The sequence below is a fragment of the Vulpes lagopus genome, chromosome 8 (genome assembly GCF_018345385.1).
Source record: "Vulpes lagopus strain Blue_001 chromosome 8, ASM1834538v1, whole genome shotgun sequence".
Classification (NCBI taxonomy): domain Eukaryota; kingdom Metazoa; phylum Chordata; class Mammalia; order Carnivora; family Canidae; genus Vulpes; species Vulpes lagopus.
The window spans coordinates 85,764,950-85,791,369 of record NC_054831.1 but is presented as its reverse complement, the minus strand read 5'-3'; the positions used below and the strand labels follow the sequence as shown (position 1 = coordinate 85,791,369).

Genomic DNA, 26,420 nt, shown 5'->3' with positions numbered 1-26,420 from the left:
ATTATTTGAAAATTAAACCAAACCTGTTTATTGAAACTCACGTGAACAGAAGCATCAGAGTTAGTGCTTAATTTGTTATTCTCCTCAGTGACACTTATTTCCAAAGAAGCTTCATTAGAGACATCTTGTGGGGGGCCCATTTCTTTAGTCATAGTGTGAAAATTAAGCCTTGCTTTCTGAAAATCGGAGGCAATGCACAGATTGTAGGAATAAGGCAAAGTCCCTTCACTATAGTTGGGAGGAACCACAGGTCCGGACTTGACACACAGACCAGGCTGAAGGCAGCCCCAGGTGGTGGAGCTGGAGGAGCGTCCCAGGCGCAGGGCAACCGCCAGAATCACCGCGAGGAGGAAGAGCACGGAGATCAAGGCCAAAGCCACCACCAGGTAGAACTGCAGCTCAGCCTGGGGATCAGCGGGCGCCTGGCGCTCGCTGACGTCTGGCAGCGCCTCCTGCAAGCTGTCAGCGAAAACCAGGAGCAGCGTGGCTGTGGCCGACAGGGGCGGCTGTCCCCCATCCCGCACGGCGACCAGCAGGCGCTGGCGGGCCGCGTCCCTGTCGCCCAAGGCACGCGCCGTGCGCACCTCGCCCGTGCGCAGCCCCAGGCTGAAGAGTCCCGGCTCGCTGGCCTGCAGCACGTGGTATGACAGCCAGGCATTGTGTCCCGAGTCGGCGTCCACCGCCACCACCTTGGTGACCAGGTAGCCGGGCTGCGCGGCGCGCGGCACCGTGTCGAAGAGCGCCGAGCCGTCGGGCCCCAGCGCCGGGTACAGCACCCGCGGCGCGTTGTCGTTGCGGTCGCCCACCAACACGCGCAGGCTCACGTTGGCGCTGAGCGCGGGCGAGCCCTGGTCGCGGGCCTGCAGGGTCAGCTCGAAGGCGCGCAGCTGCTCGTGGTCGAAGGCGCGCTGCGCGAACACCACGCCGCTCTGCGCGCTCACCGACACGTAGGACGCCAGCGCCCGTGGCTCCAGGTCGCTGGCCACGATGGAGTAGGAGACGCGGCCGTTGGGCCCCAGGTCGGGGTCGGAGGCGCTGACTTGGGCGATGGAGGCTCCAGGAGGGTTGTTTTCGGCCACGTGGACCACGTAGGAGGCCTGGTGGAAAACTGGCGCGTTGTCGTTGACATCCCCGATGTGCAGGGTGATGGTAGTGCTGGAGGAGAGCGGAGGCTTGCCCCTGTCGGTGGCTGTAATAGTGACATTGTAGGAAGAGGTCTTCTCCCGGTCCAGGGCCCCATCTGTTACAAGCTTGTAGTAATTATTGGCAGAAGATTCAATTTTGAAAGGAACTTTTTCTTTTATGAGGCATGTGACCTCTCCGTTTTCTCCTGAATCTTTGTCATGTGTTTTGAACAGAGCAATCACCATCCCGTGTTCTGTGTCCTCGGTTATGGAACTAGACACTGAAGTGAAAATAACCTCTGGGGCATTGTCATTCTCATCTAAAATTTCTACTATAATTTTACATTCAGTGGCCATGCCTCCACCATCCTTGGCTTCTATGTTAATGGTATAACTTCTACTGATTTCGAAGTCTATGGGACCTTTGGATTTAATTTCTCCACTTTGATGGTCTAGCATAAACATATTTCCAATATCTCTTAATGTTTTGAAGGAGTAGGTGATCTCTGCATTGATGCCCTCATCTTGGTCGATGGCTGTCACCTTGAGCACAGAGGTGCCTGAGGGCAAGTTTTCTGGAAGGCTAACTTTGTACACATCCTGACTGAACACCGGGGCGTTATCATTGGCGTCGGTGACTTCAATCTTGATTTGAATGGTGCCACTTTGGACGGGGTCACCCCCATCCATTGCGGTCAGGACCAGAAGATGGGAGCTCTGGTGTTCTCGGTCCAGGGGCTTCTCCAGTATTAATTCTGGGGCATTCTTGCCTGCAGTCTTATCCTTCACCAGCAGAGAAAAATGCTCATTATGGCTGAGTTGGTAACTCTGGAGAGAGTTAGGTCCTACATCTGCATCTATAGCAGATTCCATACCGAACCGAGTTCCTGGCATTGCAAATTCATTGATTTGTAAAACAATGCTATTTTGGGGAAAATAAGGTGTATTGTCATTTATATCTTCTACCCTCACCAATACGTGAAAAACATTTAGAGGATTCTCTGCCACGATCTCTAAGGGCACAATACACTGGGGATTTTGGAGACAAAGTGACTCTCTATCTATTCTTTCACTGACGAATATGTTGCCATTCTCCGTGTTTATGGTAAAGTATTGTTTCTCTGCACTAATTCTGAGGTTTCGGTTCAGTAAATCTTCTACATGCAGCCCCAGGTCTTCAGCTAGGTTCCCTACCACTGAGCCCTTGGCCATTTCTTCAGGAATAGAGTAGCGGATCTGCTCAGAAAGCCCCCCACAGAACAAAGGCAGCAGGAAGGGAAAGAGTACTTGCCGCTGCCCGAAATGGCTCCTCTGCTTCACCCTAGTTCCCATCCTTTTGTGCGCTGCTGCAGCCTCAGATGTTACAAGACGATGCTTTACAAATTGTGTTTAAAATATTTCCTGCTAATGCGTAGAAAACTCAACGCTCTCAGTTTCAAGGCATCCTATTCCGTATTTCAGAATCATTTTTGCTGAGCAGAGAGCCTGAATTCTGGGCTTTATCTCCTTTTAGAATTGCTTCCGTGACTGTGCAGAAAATCAGGTAGCTCGTGGGCTCCAGCTCTTGCAGCGCATTGGCCAACAGCGGCGCTTGGAGTCTATTTAGAAAACTGCAGTTTGAAGCCTTGCAAATAATGGCAGTCCCTAATCTGACAGATTGTTGAACTGATGTAGAGGGAATGAGGCAATGTATGAGTTTTAGATGTGTCTATTTTCCAGTGTTTACTATCAAAGAAGTTTCCTTAAAAATATGATTCTATAGAAGAACCATTAACCCAGTATGAGAAAAGTATATCTTTTTCTAATCAGAGGCAGTGCACATACTGGAGTAACAAAGCAAAGTCTTCTCTCCCGACTTAAAACAAAGACCCGTGATAAAATAGCCTCCAAGTGACATAGGTAAATTTTTACAGCTATGAAATACCACCTAGTATTATCTTCAATATTATGTGCAGATAACTTTCCTCCTCCTTTTTCCGGAGGTAACTGGAGGAGAGTTCAAAGGCATACTCAGGATAAGGATGGCCAATGACACATAATCTTCCTTGCCACTTATAAAAGACATCTTTGAAAAGGATTACCAATTGTACACTTTCACCATAAAATACAAAAAGCATTCCCTTGTAGGTTACCATAGGAATTTAATGACATGCAAAAATGTGAGAGCATTTTATTTTTATCCTCTAACTGGATCACATGTTGTACCCTATCGTTATCACTAACTCTGAGTCAAAATAACTGTCTTAATCTCATGTTTCAAAGATAATCTTTCCTGTTTGTTCTCCAAGATTTTGGTTGCCAGATCCTAACTGTTCAATGTTTAAAAAATACATGTAACAACCTCCTTCTCCCAGCAAATCATATCCTTTTTACTCATCTAATTTCAATTCAAGTAAAATGCCTTAAATCTTTTTTTCTGTTTCCACATCCATAGGCATAAAATTTATTCCTACATCCTCAAAGCATTCTGACATTTTTCTTGACATCGAGACAAATTTAGGCATCTAAATTTGCAGGATTCCCCTTTCCTACAGTTGAAATTCTTTTTTGCCCAAACATTAGACACTCAATTATAGTTAAATATATTAAATATATTAAGGTCAATTCCTGAATGAGAAAGGAAAACTTGAAAGGGAACCTGAATATGTAAATAATCTGGGCCAAACATCTCAAAGTGGCACGATCAATTCAAACTAAGCTGAATTGATTATGGAGATGATTCCTGTGATCAAATATCCTCAGTAAGTCTCCTTTTCTCACTTGACTTTCCTAGACATTGTTTCAGATAACACATAGGTCATTAGGTAACTACCAGAGCTTCAATTACAAGTTGGTTCTGATATAAGGAAGGATCCAGCATACTTAAATATAATACAAAATGAATTTTCAAAGGAAATAAAAAAGGAATCCATGACTCATAGGCATATTGAAAACAAAACAAAACAACACCAGCTAAATCAGTCTCACAAGGTCCAAATAACTACCCCATCTCTCATATTCACAAACTGGATCACATCAGTAAATCTGAAAATATATACATGTTTAGTCAATTTGTAAATGACTTTTTGAGAAGCATAGGATCAAAATTATTTCCTCAAGTGAACTTACCACGTTAAAAAATCTTACACACAAGTACAAGGATAAAAGGAAATAATACCAGTTTTAGTCAACTATTTCTTCAGAAGAGAAGAATCAAATGACTCCATCGTAGAAACAGAAAAGATACCTAGAAAAAAGAAGTGTACTCTACATTTTCACTCCCAAGAGAATCTAGTAGTAAAAAAGCAGTCGATTTTTATGTTTTGGTAGTATAAATAAAAGAGACAAAGTTGAAATAATCAACATAATTTAAACATATCACCACCCATCAGAGATCAAAATATAATTGTTTCATGCTCAAAGAAAAGGTTACATGTGTAAATACCTGCAAGTGTGTATATATGTGTGTATAGATAAGGAAAAGTATATGCCACTGAATCAACAAGGTCAAATTTGGACATTAGAAATAAAGTAAATAATGGTAGGATATAATTATAAATTAGTGAAGGCAATGTGAAGTTGTAATAGGGAAATAAATAAAAACTGTGAATCATTAATTTGAATCCTAACCAGTTTACATTGATAGCCACAGAGACTGATGATAGAAAAATATTACTAAAATTTAACTTATTATAAAGCAAGCCGTGATAGCTGAACTAGACCTTTAGAATCAAAAGAGAATATGCCAGAGGAAGAGAAAAACTTTTCTGAAAAGTGATGTTAATTTGTTGAAAGATAAAGTACAGGAACGCACATGTATTGCTCTAAATATGTATAAACCGAATACATCCTCCCACTAAAAACAGGTTGGTTTTGTTTTGTTTTGTTTTGAAAAGGCCACCTAAAAGACTTGTGTAGAGATACCAACAACTGGGAGGCAGATAATCTCACCTGATTATTCGTAGAGTCCGGATTGCCTAAATCAGCCGCTGAATCTTCAGTTATCAAGAGTGGCTCGCTTTTCCCACAGCTGTACTGGCTGATGAGCGTGTCCGCATAGTTGGGCTGCGGGAAGATCACGTGACTCTCCCGCGAGCCCGCGGTCAGGGACACCTCATGAGAATAGGTCTGCAGGAACGCCCGCACCCCGTCCACGCCCACAAACTGCGAGGCCGAGGCCTGCACGCCCAGCAGCCCTCCTCCTGCAGCCTGGAGCAGACGCGACGCGTGCCAGCGCCTCAGCCTGAGCGCCAGCAGCACGATGACAAAGGCGAGGAAGACGCAGGAGACTGAGGCCACAGCCACCACCAGGTACAGCGTGAGGTCTGAAGCTTGGGAGTCACGTGGGGCTTCCAGGCTGCCCAAGTCAGCCAGGACATCTGGGATGCTGTCAGCAATGGCCACAGTGAGCGTGACAGTGGCCGAGAGAGGGGGCTGGCCGTGGTCCTGCACCGCCACCACCAGGCTTTGCTTGAGCGCGTCTCTGTCCAGCAGGGCCCGAGCTGTGCGCACCTCTCCCGTGTGCAGCCCCACCTGGAAGAGCCCAGGCTCGCTGGCCTTGAGCAGGTGGTAGGACAGCCAGGCGTTCTGGCCTGAGTCTCTGTCCACTGCCACCACTTTGGTGACCAGGTAGCCAGGCTCTGCATATCGGGGAGCCAGCTCCACACCAGTGGAGCCATCGATGGGGAGGGTAGGGTACAGGATCTCTGGTGCATTGTCATTCTGGTCCAGCACGAATATGCTGACAGACACATTGCTGCTGAGTGATGGGTTTCCACTATCCTTTGCTGTCACCCACAGTTGCAGGTCACGAAACTGTTCATAGTCAAAGGAGTGCAGGGCATACAGGGTGCCAGTATCTGAGTTAATGGAGATGTAGGAGGATAAAGGTGCTCCCTGGAGGGTATCTTCCACCAAGGAATAAGTGACTTGGGAGTTCTCTCTGCTGTCCAGGTCAAGTGCCATCACTGAGAAGAAGGAGGCTCCTCTGGGGTTGTTTTCAGGAATGTAGACAGAGTAAGATGAGTCAACAAAAGTGGGCGGATTATCATTGTCGTCTGCTACCTTTATTGAAATGTGAGTTTCTGTAGACAAGGGTGGAAATCCCTGATCTTTGGCTACCAAGGTTATATTATAGCTGTGGACCTGCTCCCTGTCCAGCATTCTGTTTGTTATCAATTTGTAATAATTTCCATAAGTCTTTTCTAATTTAAAAGGCAGACTGTTAGGAATGAAACATGAGACTTGACCATTTTCTCCAGAGTCTTGATCTTGTACATTTAGAAGAGCAATAACTGTACCTGGAGGAGAGTTCTCCAGCACTGAGTTAGTAGAAGATGTGATAGTTATTTCTGGAGCATTATCATTCACATCCACAACTGTGATGAACACCTTAGCAGTGGTGGAAAGACCTCCACCATCTTGACCTTGAATTTCCATCTCATAGAATCTATATTTCTCAAAATCTAGAGAACCTCGTATTAAGACTTCTCCAGTTTGAGAATCCAGTTGGAATATTTCAGAAGTTTTGCTTTCCATATTCCTGAATGAATACACCACTTCCCCATTGATTCCCTCATCCGGATCAGTTGCATTTACCATGAGAACCCGAGTTCCAGAGCTGAGATCCTCAGGAATACTCACTCGATATACAGACTGTGTAAACTTTGGTACATGGTCATTTACGTCGAGGACCACCACATGAATGGCAACAGCACCCTGGTGGATGGGATCTCCTCCATCGAAGGCTGTGAGGAGGAGGTGGTGAGCAGCCTCTCTCTCTCTGTCCAGACTCCCCTCCAGCACTAGTTCGGGATTCTCGGCCCCATCTGTTCCACCTCGCATTTGTAAGGAAAAGTAACTATTAGGATTGAGCTGGTAGCGCTGGAGGGAGTTCATTCCCACATCTGGATCCCTAGCGCTAGGAAGGGGAAATCTGGATCCAGGACTTGCGTGCTCACTGACTTTTATCTCTATTTCCGCCTCCTGAAAGCTGGGGGCATTATCATTAATATCCATTATTTCCACCTCTACTCCATAAATTTTCAGGGTATCTTCCACAAGTATCTCTATATTTAAAAAACAGGAAGACACTGTCTCACAGAGCTCCTCCCGGTCTAACCTACCTGCAGTGATCAAGCTGCCACTTCGCGGATTCAGAGCGAAAAGCTGCGTCCTATCTCTGGAGATGATGCGGATGCCGCGTTCCGCCAGCTCCCAGGGCTCCAACCCCAGGTCATTGGAAATATTGCCCACGAAGAAGCCTTTGTCTGTCTCTTCAGGCACCGAATATCGGATATGCCCTGCCTCAGACTCCTGTAGAGTCCTCAGAAAAATGTACAGGAGGACCAGCCCGCTGCGGTCCAGGCGTAGTAGCGGATTCCCCATGGCAGTAAACTGAGCATATATTCCCTGATTTCCTGAGCTGTTTTTTTCTGAATCGGCTTATGAATCTACGAGGTTCCGGAATGATTGCAGCCAAAATATATTAGAGAGCGAACCATTTTGTTTCCAGCATCAGGATCTGTGAGTATCCATAATACTCCGCTTTGTGTTGTAGAGATGAGGGAGGGAGGAAGGGACTGCTGCTTGCAGCTTCCCATTCCCTGATTGGTGAAGAGCGGCGCCTAGAGCCGAATCTTATTATTGCAACGAGTAAGAAAACCCAACTAATGTGTCTTCCATAAGTTATTACACACTTTTCCAAGAATTATACATATTTATAACAATGAAAATTGCACACAATAAAGAGTTGTATAATGTGATAAAGATTTACTAAGAGCACTTAATAAAAGTAATAATTATTAAAAAGAGCTTGCTTAATTTAAAAAATATTTTCAAATACTACTGGAATTGAAAACTTGTAGGTTAGATTTCCTTCCTATTGATTTTTAACAACTGAAGGGAATAGTATTTGTGGATGTGGAACTAGCACAGTTCCAAAAAAATATCAGGGCACATGAGTATAATTCCTAACAATATTTCTTTATTGAGTAAAATAAATAGGAAACATTTGAGAAAATTTGGATAGCATTAGGGTAGTCATTTAAAATACCAAAACATAAAACTATAATTGTGTTCCATATTCTTAAGTAATAGCCTATTTCATGAAAAATTTGCCAGAGATTTCTATACATATATATTTTTACTCTGAATGGAGAAGGACTCCATTGTAAACTTTAAACACTTATACCAATAGGTTTGACTTATATTTACCCTTAAGAACTTTATCAAGAGACTGAATCTAGAATCATTATTTTATTTTTAAGTAAGCTCTATGCCCAAGTGGGGATTGAACTCATAACCTTGAGATTAAGAAACACGTGCTCTACCAACTGAGCAAGCCACATGCCCCTTTATTTAGAATCTTTAAACGATGGCATATTGAAAAATATTGGCATATTAGAATATAAAAAAGCGTTATTTTAAATACTTACCTGTTTAAAAGTCTTCTTGTCTGCTTCAACATTAGGAATTAAAATGCTAGCTGATAGCCCCAAAGAGCTATCTTTGTTGAGAATATCTTGTGTGGCTGGAAAATGATCAACAGATGTGAGAAAATTAAATTCCACATTAGTTTGATCGCCAGGCACACACAAATTATAAGCATAGGGCAATGTTCCTTCACTGTAGTTAGAAGGAATCTCGGGTCCAGACTTGGAGCAGAGACCAGACTCAAAGCAGCCTCCTGTGGCCAGGCTGGAAGAGCTTCTCAAGCGCAGGGCAACCGCCAGAATCACCGCGAGGAGGAAGAGCACGGAGATCAAGGCCAAAGCCACCACCAGGTAGAACTGCAGCTCAGCCTGGGGATCAGCGGGCGCCTGGCGCTCGCTGACGTCTGGCAGCGCCTCCTGCAAGCTGTCAGCGAAAACCAGGAGCAGCGTGGCGGTGGCCGACAGGGGCGGCTGTCCCCCATCCCGCACGGCGACCAGCAGGCGCTGGCGGGCCGCGTCCCTGTCGCCCAAGGCACGCGCCGTGCGCACCTCGCCCGTGCGCAGCCCCAGGCTGAAGAGTCCCGGCTCGCTGGCCTGCAGCACGTGGTATGACAGCCAGGCATTGTGTCCCGAGTCGGCGTCCACCGCCACCACCTTGGTGACCAGGTAGCCGGGCTGCGCGGCGCGCGGCACCGTGTCGAAGAGCGCCGAGCCGTCGGGCCCCAGCGCCGGGTACAGCACCCGCGGCGCGTTGTCGTTGCGGTCGCCCACCAACACGCGCAGGCTCACGTTGGCGCTGAGCGCGGGCGAGCCCTGGTCGCGGGCCTGCAGGGTCAGCTCGAAGGCGCGCAGCTGCTCGTGGTCGAAGGCGCGCTGCGCGAACACCACGCCGCTCTGCGCGCTCACCGACACGTAGGACGCCAGCGCCCGTGGCTCCAGGTCGCTGGCCACGATGGAGTAGGAGACGCGGCCGTTGGGCCCCAGGTCGGGGTCGGAGGCGCTGACTTGGGCGATGGGGGCTCCAGGAGGGTTGTTTTCGGCCACGTGGACCACGTAGGAGGCCTGGTGGAAAACTGGCGCGTTGTCGTTGACATCCCCGATGTGCAGGGTGATGGTAGTGCTGGAGGAGAGCGGAGGCTTGCCCCTATCAGTGGCTGTTATGGTGACGTTGTATTGGGGACTGTGCTCTCGATCTAAGGCTCCATCTGTAACCAGCTTGTAGTAATTATTAGATGAAGAATGAATCTTAAATGGAATATCTCTACTTAAATTACATGTGACTTCTCCATTTTCCCCAGAATCCTGGTCCTGTGTTTTGAAGAGAGCCACGACCATTCCTGGATGGGAATCCTCCAAAATCTGATCAGAGAGAGAAGTAATGATTATTTCAGGGTTGTTGTCATTTTCGTCTAGAACTTCTACGATTACTTTACACTGTGTAGAGAGGGATCCTCGGTCCTTGGCTTCTACATCCATGGTATATCTTTCTACTTCTTCAAAATCCAAGGGTTGATGAGTTATAATGCTTCCTGTAGCAGAATCCAGAGAGAACACGTGCTGGGCTTTATTAACCACACCAAGGAATGAGTAGGTAATCTCAGCATTGAAGCCTTCATCTTGGTCAGTGGCACTCACCTTCACCACTAAAGTGCCTGGGGGCACGCCTTCTAGAAGACTGACCTTGTACAAATTTTGGCTGAACACTGGAGGGTTATCATTGGCATCCACCACCAGGATTCGGATCTGAGCTGTGCTGCTTTGTGGTGGATCCCCACTATCTAAGGCTGTTAGTACCAAATGATGAGAGCTTTGTGTTTCTCGGTCCAGGGTCTTCTTCAGTACTAATTCTGGATATTTGCCACCATCGGGATTGTCTTTCACCACCAAGGAGAAATACTCATTCGGACTTAGTTGGTATTTGTTCAGTGAATTCATATTAATATCAGGATCTTCTGCAGACTCAAGAATTATTCCAGTCCCTGGGGTGACAGATTCACTGATTTCTAAATTTATTTCATCTTTATGAAATTGAGGGGCATGGTCGTTAATGTCCTCAACAACCACAATGATATGAAAAATATTTAAAGGATTTTCCACCATGGCTTCCAACTGCAACTCACATCTTCTTCTCTCTTTGCATATCTGCTCACGGTCTATTCGGTCTTTCACAAGTAAGTCCCCGCTCTCTGCGTCTACGTTGAAAAGCAGCTTCTCCGCACTAACTCGCAGCTTCCGAGCCGACACATCCAGGACGCTGAGCCCAAGATCCTTGGCGAGGTTCCCCACCACAGAGCCCTTGGCCAGTTCCTCGGGAATCGAGTAGCGGATGGGCTCGCAGAGCGCGGGGTAGAACAAAGGTAGCAGGAAGGGAAACAGTACTTGCCGCCTGCCGGCTGGCCGCCTCCAAACACAGCTCCCTCCCATTGCGTGCTCTAGTTCTCGTCGGGTCCCAGTCTTTCCAGCTGGAGAAAGTGCATGCTATCACACTGGTAGCATTCGGCCCAGAACATACAGAGCCTACGGTCTTGGGACTGGGAATCTCTGTGTGCTGGGGAGAGTATGCGCAGCCAGGAACCGGAGTGTAAGCGGTTCTTTCTCTTTATGTCGTTGACTGCACAGGAAAACCCAGGCTAGAGGCAGAGGAATCCCTGGCGATAGCATTTGCCCTGTACTGGCCGACAGCGGCGCCCAGAGGCTCTGTGTGGAACCGCAATCTAGTTTTTCTATCAGGAAATCCTTTTATTTTTTTAATTTCTAAAACATTTAAGTAACCTTTTCACCCAATGTGGGGCTTGAACCCACAACCCCAAGATCAAGAGTTGCATGTTCTACCGACTGAGCCACCCAGGCGCCCCAGGAAATCTTTTTAAAATGTAAGATGATAACTGCTAAAATATTGAATCTTATTTTTCACTGATTTCATTTTCATCATGAAATATGTTTCACATGGTCAAAACTATCATATGTTATATATGTTAAAAATTTACATAGTCTCTAAACAGGTAAAAAGATTTTTCAAAATTCAAAAAAAAAAAAACACAGAATATAGAGTGGAAAGTAGGTCTTCTATCCCATGGCCTGTTGCTATCCAGTTCTCCCATCCAGAGGTAATCACTGTTGTTCCTTTTTTAAGGTATCATCCACAAAGGCAAGTACTGAAGACAAGCAAAAAACTTTTTTTTGTCTTCAATACTAGCTTATGTTTAGCTAGAAAGTATTAATCCATCCTCCATATTTAGGAACTAGAAGGCAGTCATTCCCATATTCATTACAATCATCTAAAGTGTTCTCTACTGCCTTTAAATAATAATATTTTAGAACACTTAAAATAGCTACATATCAAAAGAGTTTTTTAAGTCTGTATTTTTCAGAACAAAAAATTATTTCAGACAGATGCATAGTAATTTTGACCCCAAAGACAGAAATTCAAAATGTCTGTTTCAATAAGTTTTTTTCAAGATTTTATTTATTTATTCATGGGAGGCATGGAGAGAGAGAGAGGCAGAGACACAGGCAGAGGGAGAGGCAGGCTCCATGCAGGGAGCCCAATGCAAACCCAATCCCGGGTCTCCAGGATCACACCCTGGGCCAAAGGCAGGTGCTAAACCGCTGAGCCACCAGGGATCCCTGTTTCAATAGTTTAAGCTAAAAACTGCCCCACAGAGATGTACTCTCCTTCCACAGACCTATTATTGCATTTTTTAAAAAGATTTATTTATTTTTATTTGTGATAGACAGAGAGAGAGAAAGAGGCAGAGACACAGGAGGAGGGAGAAGCAGGCTCCCGGGACTCCAGGATCACGCCCTGGGCCAAAGGCAGGCGCCAAACCGCTGAGCCACCCAGGGATCCCCCCACAGACCTATTATTGAACAAATGTTAGATGACATGAGAAAAGTCATGATTCCCTAAATATTTTGAGACACATTAGGGCATTCTTTGACTTTGTGCTACCATATTAGTTTAGAAGAATATTAGTAATAAATTAAAAGTAAGATATCAAACCAAGCACATCACCATCTTCAATAAAGTAAATGGGCTTACTGATCACTGATCATAACTCTACTGATCATTTGTTTAGAATAATTTTGTGTACATCTCTGCTTATATTCAGATCTCCCACAGAAATGATATTTCTTTAAGTTTATTGTGACTCCTAATTTCAGAGTTTTCAGAAATTGAGGTGGGTCTTCTTTCTTCTACATTAAAGAGCTACTGAAATACTGTTGGCACAGACCCTTTGCTCCTGTACTTGGAAACATGTATGAACCTGTATCCCCAGTCTATATTTTTTTCATCCTTAGACATAAGAGAATTTAACGAAAAATGCTGACAGAAGAACCCAAAATTTGTTTCTATATGTTAACCTTCTATATGTTCTCTAGAATCCCTACTGAGTACGGAAAGTCAAATTAAAATGCTATGTCTTCCATATAACAGTATGAAATTAGAATGGCAAGCAAAACGGATGTTGCATTGTTACCAATTATGATTACACTTGGAAATATTTAAGCACACATTATTATCACATTGTTATCAATTGTCAATAGAATATTAATGAAAAATTCAAATCTATCTAGGAAGCATATTTAGCTGTAACTATCACTACAAGGTATAGGTTGAAAAGAAAACCACAAAGGTGTTGGGAAGAACATTGAGGAATCTTGTATTTGGGTTGTTTCCAATGAAGCTAATGCTTTTAGTTCTGATATTCACCTATTCTTACCAGACCCGCCTTCAAAACAAGAGCTAGGGTTGCCTAAGGAGGATTTCAACATGTGGCCAACAGAAGTGCACATAAATTGACAGACACTTCTATATGAGAGTCCTCTCAGGGACTGTCATACTATACTAAACAAAACTATAAAGTAGAAGGTTCTGCAAGGCAAACCATAACAGCTTGTAACCATAGGCCTTCACTGGGATTAAGTGAATGTTGACCGGAAAGCAAACATATTAACCTTACTAACCATCAAGTTCTGTTCTTCTTTTAACAAGAAACAAATATCACTGAAACGGAGGAAAAAGTGAAAATATAGATTGAAATATTCTATCATTATGCTGTAAACCTAAAAGTGATACCAATTATAATTCTTAAAAGAAAGAGAGTAAAACTCACTGGAGCCAAAGGGGTGTCTTCTATAGGAAACTTCGAATCATCCAACAAAGACAAAGGATCCTTTTTCTCACAGCTCTCCTGGCTGAGGAGCGTGTCCGCATAGTTGGGCTGCGGGAAGATCATGTGACTCTCCCGCGAGCCCGCGGTCAGGGACACCTCATGAGAATAGGTCTGCAGGAACGCCCGCACCCCGTCCACGCCCACAAACTGCGAGGCCGAGGCCGGCACGCCCAGCAGCCCTCCTCCTGCAGCCTGGAGCAGACGCGACGCGTGCCAGCGCCTCAGCCTGAGCGCCAGCAGCACGATGACAAAGGCGAGGAAGACGCAGGAGACTGAGGCCACAGCCACCACCAGGTACAGCGTGAGGTCTGAAGCTTGGGAGTCACGTGGGGCTTCCAGGCTGCCCAAGTCAGCCAGGACATCTGGGATGCTGTCAGCAATGGCCACAGTGAGCGTGACAGTGGCCGAGAGAGGGGGCTGGCCGTGGTCCTGCACCGCCACCACCAGGCTTTGCTTGAGCGCGTCTCTGTCCAGCAGGGCCCGAGCTGTGCGCACCTCTCCCGTGTGCAGCCCCACCTGGAAGAGCCCAGGCTCGCTGGCCTTGAGCAGGTGGTAGGACAGCCAGGCGTTCTGGCCTGAGTCTCTGTCCACTGCCACCACTTTGGTGACCAGGTAGCCAGGCTCTGCATATCGGGGAGCCAGCTCCACACCAGTGGAGCCATCGATGGGGAGGGTAGGGTACAGGATCTCTGGTGCATTGTCATTCTGGTCCAGCACGAATATACTCAATGACATATTGCTGCTGAGTGGTGGGTCCCCACTGTCAGTGGCAATCACCTGAATCTGTAGATCACGAAACTGTTCATAGTCAAAGGATCTCAGTGCATACAGGACTCCTGTGTCTGAGTTTATAGAGATATAGGAGGATAGAGGTGCTTCCTGGAAAGTGTTTTCAGCTAGGGAGTAAATAACCTGAGCATTCTCTTTGCTGTCTGGGTCTAGTGCAGTTACCGAGAAGATGGAGGCACCTCTAGGGTTGTTCTCCAAGATATAGGTGAAGTAGGAGATGTGGGAAAAGGTGGGTGGGTTATCATTAATATCTGCCACTTGCAGGGTGAAGTGAGTGTCCGTTAATAGGGGTGGATTTCCTCCATCCGTGGCTGTCACTGTGATATTGTAAGAGGATACCTGTTCCCTGTCCAGGGTTCTGTGTGTCACCAGCCTATAATAACTGTCGATGGATTTTTCTAACTTAAATGGTAGATCCCCTGATATTGAACAGGTGACCTGTCCATTCTGTCCAGAGTCTGGATCATGCACATTTAAAAGAGCTATAACAGTCCCCAGAGGTGAGTCTTCCAATAGGGGACTAAACAGAGATGTAACAGTCACCTCTGGACTGTTGTCATTTACATCTTCTACTGTAATAAATACTTTTGCCATTGCATGATATGCTCCTCCATCTTCTGCTTGTATTTCTAATTCATAGAAATCTGTTTCTTCATAATCTAGATTTTCTGATAATTTTATTTCCCCAGTATTTTTGTTTAGTTGGAATTTCAACAATTGTGTGTCAGGTGATTTTCGGAACGAATATGTTACTTCTCCATTGGCTCCTTCATCCTTGTCTGTGGCAGTGACTCTCAGCAGCTGTGTCCCCACAGGCAAGTTCTCCAGAACACTCACTCGATATTCTGGCAAGGTAAAGACTGGTGCGTTGTCATTCGTATCAAAGACAGTCACACTGATGAGAACCGTACCAGATAGGAGAGGGTCACCCCCGTCCAAGGCAGTGAGGACAAGATGGTGCACAGCCTCTTCCTCACGATCCAGGGCATGCTCCAACACCAGCTCCGGGTATTTGACTCCACTGGCACGGCTCTGAACTGCCAAGGAGAAGTGCTTATTGGAGCTGAGCTGGTAGCTTTGGAGGGAGTTCTCACCCACATCTGGATCAACAGCTTCCAGGAGAGGAAAACGCATTCCAGGAGCGACGTTTTCATTAATTTTTACGTCTACATTTTCTGCTTGGAATTTTGGGGCATTATCGTTGATATCAGTTACTTCTATTTCTATCCCAAAAAGTTTCACCCTATCTTCCACGAGAATGTTAAAATTCACCAGGCACCGTGGGCTCTGAGCGCAGAGCTCCTCCCGGTCTATCCTGTCCGCGGTGACCAAGCTGCCGCTTCGCGGGTTCAGAGCGAAAAGCTGTGTCCTACCTCTGGAGACGATGCGGGCTCCGCGTTCCGCCAGCTCCCAGGGCTCCAGCCCCAGGTCCTTGGCGATGTTGCCCACGAAAGAGCCTTTCTCTAACTCCTCAGGAACGGAGTAGCGGATCTGCCGGGCTTCAGCCTCCCATGACGGACCGAGAAAAAGACAGAGCAGAACCAGCGCTGTGCGGTGGGAGCGGTTCCTTCTAGCAGCCATTGTTGTCTAGTCAAGGAATTCTCGCCAAGTATTCACTAGCGGGATACACAGCGAATACGCTGTGTTTTGACCGATTCCTTTTTCTTTCTCTGGCTTCAGGGTGCCTCGGTAGCCTAGGGACCTTAAATTCTGGAGACAGTTTCGCTGAAGCCCAGCAGCCAGTCTGTAGAAACTGAGGAGCTTTGTGTAGTCAGAGCCCTGAAAATCCAGACTGAGCACAGGCTGTCTATCTCACCTAGTAGGTGAACAGCGGCGCTCAGAGTCCTCAGGAGTTACTGCACCCACTATGTATGCAATGGAAAAAAACGCTACTCTTTGTTGGATATTTTATTTTACAAAACTTTTTTGTTTTCTCAGCTGATATTCCTTAAGCCATCTACTATTTGTAGGTTTCTCACTGAGTAGGATAAATGGAATGAAAGTACTATAAAATATTAAATGAAAGTAACTGGTCAAATCCATATTTGCAATACTCATTTTCTCAGTAGAAATGTACCCACTGGGATCCCTGGGTGGCGCAGCGGTTTGGCGCCTGTCTTTGGCCCAGGGCGCGATCCTGGAGACCCGGGATTGAATCCCACATCGGGCTCCCAGTGCATGGAGCCTGCTTCTCCCTCTGCCTATGTCTCTGCCTCTCTCTCTCTCTCTGTGACTATCATAAATAAATAAAAATTAAAAAAAAATTAAGTGAATTATAAAGGGTATATCTCATACAGTGTCTATATGAATGTCTATTAAACATACTGAGATCATTTCAATCAAAATTTCAAATAAAATTGTAAGACTCTTCTGAATATAGTTAGAAGCTTGTAGGAAATAAAATAGGCATTATTTAACCTTTTACAGTGGGTACGTTTCTTTTTTTTAAATTTTTTTAAATTTTTATTTATTTATGATAGTCACAGAGAGAGAGAGAGAGGCAGAGACATAGGCAGATGGAGAAGCAGGCTCCATGCTCCAGGAGCCCTACGTGGGATTCGATCCCGGGTCTCCAGGATCACGCTCTGGGCCAAAGGCAGGCGCTAAACCACTGCGCCACCCAGGGATCCCTCACTTAATTTTTTTATTTGAGCTTTAAGCTAATTAACCAGTTAATTAAATTTGTTTAGCATGAATATTGTGGAAGAGGTTTTCAAAATACTTTTTCTTTCTTTTTTTCTTTCTTTTTTTTTGTTCATGAGAAACACACACACACACAGAGGCAGACATAGGTAGAGGGAGAAGCAGGCTCCCTGTGGGGAGCCTGATGCGGGACTCAATCCCACTACCCCCAGATCACGACCTGAGGCAAAGGCAGAAGCTCAATCACTGAGCCACCCAGGTGCCCCAATATTCTTATTTCTAAAACAGTTTTATTGAGCCTTTGTGAATTTTTTGAAAAAACATTTGTTATTATAGGCATATATAATTAGAAGCTAATCTGGCCTATTTAAATGAATTGAGCAAGTAACCACAAACTAAAAGAAATATAACGTGCCTGTGTTGCAATGGGAAGAAAAATATCTATAAGAATTTCAAGCTACACTTTTTACAAAGTTAGAATAGTGATGTACTTAAAAAAAGATTTTATTTATTTATTTGACAGAAAGAGAGCACAAGTAGGGGGAGCTGCAGAGGGAGGGGGAGAAGCAAGCTCTTCACCCAGCAGGGAGGCCATGGGATCCTGTCCTGAGGTGAAGGCAGATACTTCACCAACTGAGCCACCCAGATACCCCTAGGTTCACATTTTTTATTTAGAGAACAAGTTCAGAAATGTTTATGTCACTATACCCCCAAGTATGGAACTCTTAAAAGATTTTATATTTTGTCTTGAAAGACAAAATCAGACAATCAGAGACAAAGTACAAAAGGCAATATTTCATTTGCTTTCTTGGAAATTATCTTGCAATGTAGAAGATAAAAGATTAGGAAAGAGTACAATTTGAGCTCCAAGGAAAGATGAACATAAGAAGACGAGAAAACCCAAAAGTTGAAGAGAAAAATTCTTCTAGGTAGTTAGTATTAAGTTCTGGGGAGCATTGAAAACTTGGCAATGGAAAACAAGGTTGACTCATCTCCTAAGGAAAATAACTTTGCATAGAATTTCAGAGACTTGTTGATCTGCACCCAGCTTGCTTAGTTTTTTAAATTACTAAAATAAATGGAAGTACCTAAATATACCCAGGACATTATTTGCAATAAATGTTTCTTTGAAAAAAGCACTTCCTTTGATAATGGGTAGCTTAATATTATTTTTTTAAAATTTTTATTTATTTATGTATTATAGTCACACAGAGAGAGAGGCAGAGACACAGGCAGAGGGAGAAGCAGGCTCCATGCACTGGGAGCCCGATGTGGGATTCCATCCCGGGTCTCCAGGATCGAGCCCCGGGCCAAAGGCAGGCGCTAAACCACTGCGCCACCCAGGGATCCCTGATAATGGGTAGCTTAATATTATTAAACTCAAAACATATAAGTAGGATATGGAAAATTCATCTTAAATCTTATCAGATTTGAATAATTACTCATTATTTTTTTTGGTAAGAAGTCACTACCTGTTTTGCTAATCTGAACTTGACTAGATATCTCCAATTTAGTGACATTATTTCTGAATTATAGAGCAACTTATGAAACGAGTAAATCTTGAAAAATATAATCCACAGAGTAAACACTGAGAACACAAAACGATGATTAGTTACAGAAATAAGAGAAACTAGCAGAATATTAAAGAAGACACAAAAGTGGAACTCACCTGTGTGAGAGTCTCAGGATGTGCAGTCAAATCATGCCCATCCTGAAGTGGAATTAAGGCCCCAGATGAATCATTGCAGAGTAGGATATCTTGTCCTGAACTCAACTGCTCGTTACATTTCAGAAAATTAAACTCTGTCTTTCCAGTATGGGCAACACACAAATTGTAGGAATAAGGCAAAGTCCCTTCACTATAGTTGGGAGGAACCACAGGTCCGGACTTGACACACAGACCAGGCTGAAAGCAGCCCCAGGTGGTGGAGCTGGAGGAGCGTCCCAGGCGCAGGGCAACCGCCAGAATCACCGCGAGGAGGAAGAGCACGGAGATCAAGGCCAAAGCCACCACCAGGTAGAACTGCAGCTCAGCCTGGGGATCAGCGGGCGCCTGGCGCTCGCTGACGTCTGGCAGCGCCTCCTGCAAGCTGTCAGCGAAAACCAGGAGCAGCGTGGCTGTGGCCGACAGGGGCGGCTGTCCCCCATCCCGCACGGCGACCAGCAGGCGCTGGCGGGCCGCGTCCCTGTCGCCCAAGGCACGCGCCGTGCGCACCTCGCCCGTGCGCAGCCCCAGGCTGAAGAGTCCCGGCTCGCTGGCCTGCAGCACGTGGTATGACAGCCAGGCATTGTGTCCCGAGTCGGCGTCCACCGCCACCACCTTGGTGACCAGGTAGCCGGGCTGCGCGGCGCGCGGCACCGTGTCGAAGAGCGCCGAGCCGTCGGGCCCCAGCGCCGGGTACAGCACCCGCGGCGCGTTGTCGTTGCGGTCGCCCACCAACACGCGCAGGCTCACGTTGGCGCTGAGCGCGGGCGAGCCCTGGTCGCGGGCCTGCAGGGTCAGCTCGAAGGCGCGCAGCTGCTCGTGGTCGAAGGCGCGCTGCGCGAACACCACGCCGCTCTGCGCGCTCACCGACACGTAGGACGCCAGCGCCCGTGGCTCCAGGTCGCTGGCCACGATGGAGTAGGAGACGCGGCCGTTGGGCCCCAGGTCGGGGTCGGAGGCGCTGACTTGGGCGATGGGGGCTCCAGGAGGGTTGTTTTCGGCCACGTGGACCACGTAGGAGGCCTGGTGGAAAACTGGCGCGTTGTCGTTGACATCCCCGATGTGCAGGGTGATGGTAGTGCTGGAGGAGAGCGGAGGCTTGCCCCTATCAGTGGCTGTTATGGTGACGTTGTATTGGGGACTGTGCTCTCGATCTAAGGCTCCATCTGTAACCAGCTTGTAGTAATTATTAGATGAAGAATGAATCTTAAACGGAATATCTCTACTTAAATTACATGTGACTTCTCCATTTTCCCCAGAATCCTGGTCCTGTGTTTTGAAGAGAGCCACGACCATTCCTGGAAGAGAATCCTCCAAAATTTCATCAGAGAGAGAAGTGATGATTATTTCCGGGTCATTATCGTTTTCATCTAGGATTTCTATGATTACTTTACATTGGGTAGAGAGACCACCTCCATCCCTTGCCTCCACTTCCATGGTGTATCTTTCTGTATCTTCAAAATCCAGTGGCTGGTTATTCTTAATCATACCTGTTTTCTCATCCAGTGAGAACATGTGCCTTGTACTCTGAGCAGTGCTCCTGAAATAGTAGTTTACTTCTGCATTGATGCCCTCATCTTTGTCAGTGGCTGTCACCTGCAACACAGAGGATCCGGGGGGCAGATTCTCACTAACACTGATAGTATATTCATTTTTGCTAAACACTGGGAAGTTATCATTGGCATCCCTGACAAAGATTTCTATTCGAGTGGTGGCACTTTTTGATGGGTTCCCCCCGTCCAAGGCAGTCAGTATCAAGCGATGAGAACGCTGTTCTTCACGGTCTAGGAGCTTCTCCAAAGATAACTCTGGGTATTTACCACCATCAGAATTAACTCTAACCATTAATGAGAAATAAGGGTTAGGATTTATCTGATAATCTTTAACTGAGTTCGTGTTTATATCGGGGTCAGTGGCAGGGTCAAGAGATATTCGTGCACCTTCGGATACAGATTCACTGATTTCTAAGTTTATTTCATCTTTATGGAATTGAGGGGCATGGTCGTTAATGTCCTCAACAACCACAATGATATGAAAAATATTTAAAGGATTTTCCACCACGGCTTCCAACTGCAACTCACATCTTCTTCTCTCTTTGCATATCTGCTCACGGTCTATTCGGTCTTTCACAAGTAAGTCCCCGCTCTCTGCGTCTACGTTGAAAAGCAGCTTCTCCGCACTAACTCGCAGCTTCCGAGCCGACACATCCAGGACGCTGAGCCCAAGATCCTTGGCGAGGTTCCCCACCACCGAGCCCTTGGCCAGTTCCTCGGGAATCGAGTAGCGGATGGGCTCGCAGAGCGCGGGGTAGAACAAAGGTAGCAGGAAGGGAAACAGTACTTGCCGCCTGCCGGCTGGCCGCCTCCGAACACAGCTCCCTCCCATTGCGTGCTCTAGTTCTCGCTGGGTCCCAGTCTTTCCGGAAAGCTGAAGAAACTGCAATCCGCGGCGTCACTAGAAGAACATTCCGCCCATGACAGGCGGCGCTGGGAATTCGTGGTTGTTGGGCAGTCTGCGCGGCTCGGAGCCTCAGTGTGTGAGCGGGTTTCCTTCCGTAATGTGTTGGTGACTGCGCAGGAAAGCCCAGGCTGGAGACTGAGGAATCCCGAGCGACTGCGCTTGCCCTGTACTGGCCGACAGCGGCGCCCAGAGGCCCCGTGTGGAACCGCAGTCTGGTTCCTCGAATCCAATTTTTCTCTAGAATATCTCTAGAATATTTATATTGCTCTTCGAAATTCCTATATATTTCTATATAGTCCCTATACTCTGAGAAGTGCTCCTGATGTAGTATTTTACTTCTGCATTGGCCTACTTATCCCAGTAAGTGGCTTTACTGCAACACCGGTGAGCTGGGAGCTGATTGTATATAGAGAGAAATAGAGAAATGTATACAAGAGAAATATGTGTGTGTGCGGAGAGAGAGGGTATGTATATATTGCTCTTTGAAAATGCACTTATATAATAGCTCCAAATTTTAGTTTTACTGAAGTATTACAGCATATATGCTTAGTTTTTTTTTTTAAAAAATATTTTATTTATTCATGAAAGACACAGAGAGAGGCAGAGACACAGGCAGAGGAAGAAGCAGGCTCCCTGAAGGGAGCCCAATGCAAGACTCTATCCCAGGACCCCAGGATCACAACCCCAGTCAAAGGCACTCAACCACTGAGCCACCCAGGTGCCCCTATATACTTAGTTTTTTAAAAGAAATTTATTATGGAAAAAATTTCAAACTTATACAAAAGTAGGGAGTATTATTATTGAATCTTCGCATATTTGTCACCCAACAGCAATAATGATCAACACAAGGCCGTCTTCATTTAAAATATATAGTAAGCCCTCATTATTTTGAAGCAAATCCAAGATATTTTAATTCTTAAGATGAAACATTAAGATAAGCAAGGATTTTATCTTTAAGCCTATTTTGTTATATAAATTGTGACCAATGCAAAAGTCCTATCTTGTTTGAGAAAAGTAAAATTCAGCATTTTACACTCTGCCCAGTTATCCACGCAGTGAGCTTGCAAATGGTATTATTAATGGTAGAGAATAGTAGTTACATATCATGACATACAAGCCATCATCAATATCTGTTCTTTTTCCCACATTAACGCATATTTAATATTTATGAATACTAAGTCCCAATGGTTACTCCCCAGGACAGAAATGTCAAGTGATGGTTTCCCAACATAACAATAAAAAATATGACCCTCATGCTTTAGTTTTTTCTTACTAGCTTAGGATTAGAGTATTTGAAATAATTATAATGTCTGAATGTCATAATAGTTTTCCAGACTTTTTAACCCTATAGCCAGCATGTTTAGAATAGAATTTTGAGTCAACTTCAAAGCTTATTTTTAAAGTCTCCTGGAGGGGGGCCTGGTGGCTCAGTTGGTTAAGCCTCTGACTCTTGATTTTGCTCAGGTCATGATCTCTGCATCTTGATATCCAGCCCCCCTTCAGGCTCCTCACTGAGTGGAGAGTCTGCTTAAGATTCTCTCCCCCTCTGTCTGCTCCACCCCCTTTCACTCTCAAAAAATTAATAAAAAAAATAAAGACTGCTGGAATGTCTTTTATTACTTAAAATGACACTATGTTTAAAATCAAATACTGTTTTCCTTATAGCTAAAAGCTAATAAACTATTTTTAGAACTTTTCCTGGCAGTTCCTGAAAATGTTTTCCTAAACTGTCTCCCTTATCCAGATTTATTTCTAGCCTGTAGGTTGGAGAATTGAGCCATAAGAAAACAGATAATTGAGGAATAATGTTTATCTCCCTTGGTTTTTCCTCTCAGTGTTCATTCTCAGAAACGCCTCTAAGTGAAGTATCATTCTTCCTTCAGAAATGATCTTTATTCAAACAACCTCTACAAATATGTGATCTGAAAAACAAAACCTCAAAGGCGTATTGTCCTATCAGAGAAACAGAAAAGCAAAAAAAGTCTGGGCTTTCACTTTCTTCAAGAATAATGGATGTGTTTTCTCACTAATGTGCCTTTACAAAATCAGTATGAGCTGTAGTTATGTTTCAGCAGTATGTAAGAGGTTCAAAGATATGTAAGAAGTTCACAATGGGACCACTAAAGATAACAATAGTAAATTTTGGGGATGGAAAACTACCCTACCCCTAAGAATTAATAGCAAACTGATAACCAACCAAGCAACCCCACCCAAATAGCCCATTTCAATGCTCAGTAATGGGAGTAGTCCCATGAAGAAGGTTTCCATTGACCCTCGATTAATTATGAGAAAGTGAAAATTTTGTCAGTGATATAACCAATTAATGCCTCCTATAGATGTTAGAGGAAAAATTAGGCCCAGTGAAAACTCTGTGTGAAATATGTTAACACACATGTATGTGTTAATCTTATATTAATGGTGTATCATACCTTAAGTGCAAAACTTGAAGAGAAAACCAATTATAATAGAAAATAAAGGAAAAATGGAACTTACTGATACCAAAGAGGTGTTTTCTATAGGAAACTTAGAATCATCTGAAACACATAAAAGGTCATTTTTCTTCCAGCCCTCTGGCTGATCAGCATGGGCTGGGGAAAGATCACGTGACTCTCCCAGGAGTCCACCATGAATGAAGCTTCCTGGGAATAAGTCGGCAGAAAAGCCAATACCCGGTCCATACACACAAAGTGAGAAGAAAGCGCACCAGCCAATCCAACTCCCAAAGCATGGAATAGATGTGAGGTGTGCCAGTGCCACCACCTGAGTGCCAGCAACACAATGACAAAGGTGAGGAAGAGCCAGGAGATTGCAGGCACTGCCACCACTAAGTATAAGGTGAGATCTGAGGTCTCTGGGTGTGCAGAGACCTCCAGACTGTTAAAGTCAGCCAGCACATCTGGAATGTTGCCAAGGTCACAGTGAGTGTGCATAGTGGGTGAGAGGGGGAGGATCTACCACCAGGTTCCGCTGGAGCCTGTCTCTGTCCAGAAAGCCCTGTACCTCAAAGAGCCCAAGTTCATTGGCCTTGAGCAGGTGGTACGACAGCCAGGCATTCTGACCTGAGTCTCTTTCTACAGCCACCACCTTGGTTACCAGGTAGCCAGGTTCTGGATACTGGAATGTCAGCTCCACACTGGTGGTACCATCAGTGGCGGAGAGTGAGGTACAGGATCTTTGGTGCATTGTCCAGCACAAACAAGTTCAGTGACACGTTGCTAATGGTGGGTTCCCCCTGTGGCTTGCCCTCACTTGCATTTAAAGATCATGAAACTGCTCAAAGGTGAAGGAGCGCAGCATGTATATCATGCCAGTGTCGGAGTTGATGCAGATATAGGAAGAAAGAGGCGATACTTGGATAGTGTCCTCAGCCAAGGTGTAAATAACACCAGGGTGTTCTCATTGCTGTCAGTGTCATGGGCTGTCACCAAGAAGATGAAGATGCCTCTAAGGTTGTTTGCAGGGAGACATCAGTCTGTCTCCTCATACTCAGTCGTAGGAGTTTCCAGAGAAGGAAGGTGGGCGATCCTTGATGTTGAAGGTGTACGTTGATGTAAATTTCTATGGACAAGGGCGAGTCCTCTGTCTGTTGGTTACTGTGATGTGATATTCAGAAGGCTCTCCCCCCCTCTGTTAAGAATGTGGACTGTCAACAATCTATAATAATCTATTAAATTTCCTAATTGAAAAGGTAAATTATGAGGTGTGTGTGTAACAGACAACTTGACCATTCTTCCCAGAGTCTCAGTCATGCAAATTCAAGAAGGCAATTACTGTCCTAGGAAGAGTATTTTCCAAGACTGAACTAAACAGAGATGTAATGATCACTTCCAGTCTATTGTCCTTTACATCTTCCACGAAAATGAGTATTCTGGTCCTCCCCAAAAGTGCTGCTCCATCTTCAGCTTGTATTTCCATTTCATAAAGTGCACATTCTGGGATGCCTGGGTGGCTCAGAGGTTGAGCGTCTGCCTTTGGACCAGGGCGTGATCCTGGAGTCCTGGGATCGAGTCCCACATCAGGCTCCTGCATGGAGCCTGCTTCTCTCTCTGCCTACGTCTCTGTCTCTGTCTCTGTCTCTCTGTGTCTCTCATGAATAAATAAATAAAATATTTTTTTAAAAAATAAAATGCACATTCTTCATAGTCTAGATCCCCTGCTGTTGATATTTCCCCAGTATATTCATTAAGCTGGAATAACGGAGATTGTTTTTCACTAATTTTCCAGAATCTGTAGACCACTTCTCTCCTGGCTCCCTCATCTGGGTCGCTGGCACTCACAGCAAGCAGCCTGGGGGCACGTTCTTTGGAACTTTCGGTAAGGTAAATCGGTAGAGTAAAAACCGGGGCATTGTCGTTTGTATCCAACACCTTCACGTGGATGTACACGGTGTTGGATGGAGCAACGCGGGTCACCACCGTCAGCGGCGCTGAGGACCAGGTGGTGAACAGCCTCTACCTCGCGGTCCAGGGCCTACTCCAGTACCAGCTCTGGGTGTAGAGTTCCATCCTCTCCAGTTTGCACGTCCAGGGAGAAGAGGCGATTGGGGCTGAACTGGTAGCTCTGTAAGGAATTCATGCCCACATCCGGGTCAACAGCCTCCGGGAGGGGATGTGTTCCACGCACAGTGATTTCATTAATTTTCATTTCCAGCTTCTCAGCCTGGAATTGTGGCGCACTGTCGTTTATAGCAGTCACTTCTACTTCTATTCTGTAATGTTTTACTCCGTCTTCCACCTGGACTTCAAAGTTCACCAGGCACCGCGCGCTCCGAGCGCGGAGCTCCTCCCGGTCTATCCTGTCCGCGGTGATCAAGCTGCTGCTTCGTGAAAATCTGTGTCCTACCTCTGGAGAGGATGCGGACTCCGCGCTCCGCCAGCTCCCGGGGCTCCAGCCCCAGATCATTGGAGATGTCCCTACACGATATAGTCGTTTTCTGTCTCTTTAGGCACCGAATAGCAGATCTGGCTGGCTCTGATCTCCCACAGCCTGTCCAGGAAAAGGCACAGCAGAACCAGTCCTTAGCGGGGCGGGAGACTCAGTGGAGTGGCCATTGTTGCTTCATTATGTATTTTTTTTTCCAGAAAGCTTTCTGTGCAAATTGACTCCTTGG

At 45.6% G+C, this 26,420-nt stretch overlaps 1 protein-coding gene and 1 pseudogene across 18 annotated transcripts in view; both read right to left on the bottom strand.

The window, feature by feature from the left end:
• LOC121497332 (protocadherin gamma-C4) overlaps window positions 1–26,420 on the bottom strand; it is a 186,955-nt gene that overhangs the window by 73,631 nt on the left and 86,904 nt on the right. Inside the window, exons 1-2 of one of the 18 annotated variants that reach the window (XM_041766858.1) lie at window positions 7,229–8,508; window positions 5,055–6,940 (exon numbers count right to left, since the gene is read on the bottom strand). The exons of 13 other annotated variants lie outside the window; for them this stretch is intronic. In XM_041766858.1, coding sequence (XP_041622792.1) covers window positions 5,055–6,940; window positions 7,229–7,490 — 2,148 coding nt within the window. In that variant the 5' untranslated portion in view covers window positions 7,491–8,508. 4 more of the 18 variants (XM_041766845.1, XM_041766846.1, XM_041766839.1 and 1 more) reach the window with 4 other exon arrangements.
• LOC121497340 lies at window positions 23,676–26,408 on the bottom strand (annotated as a pseudogene).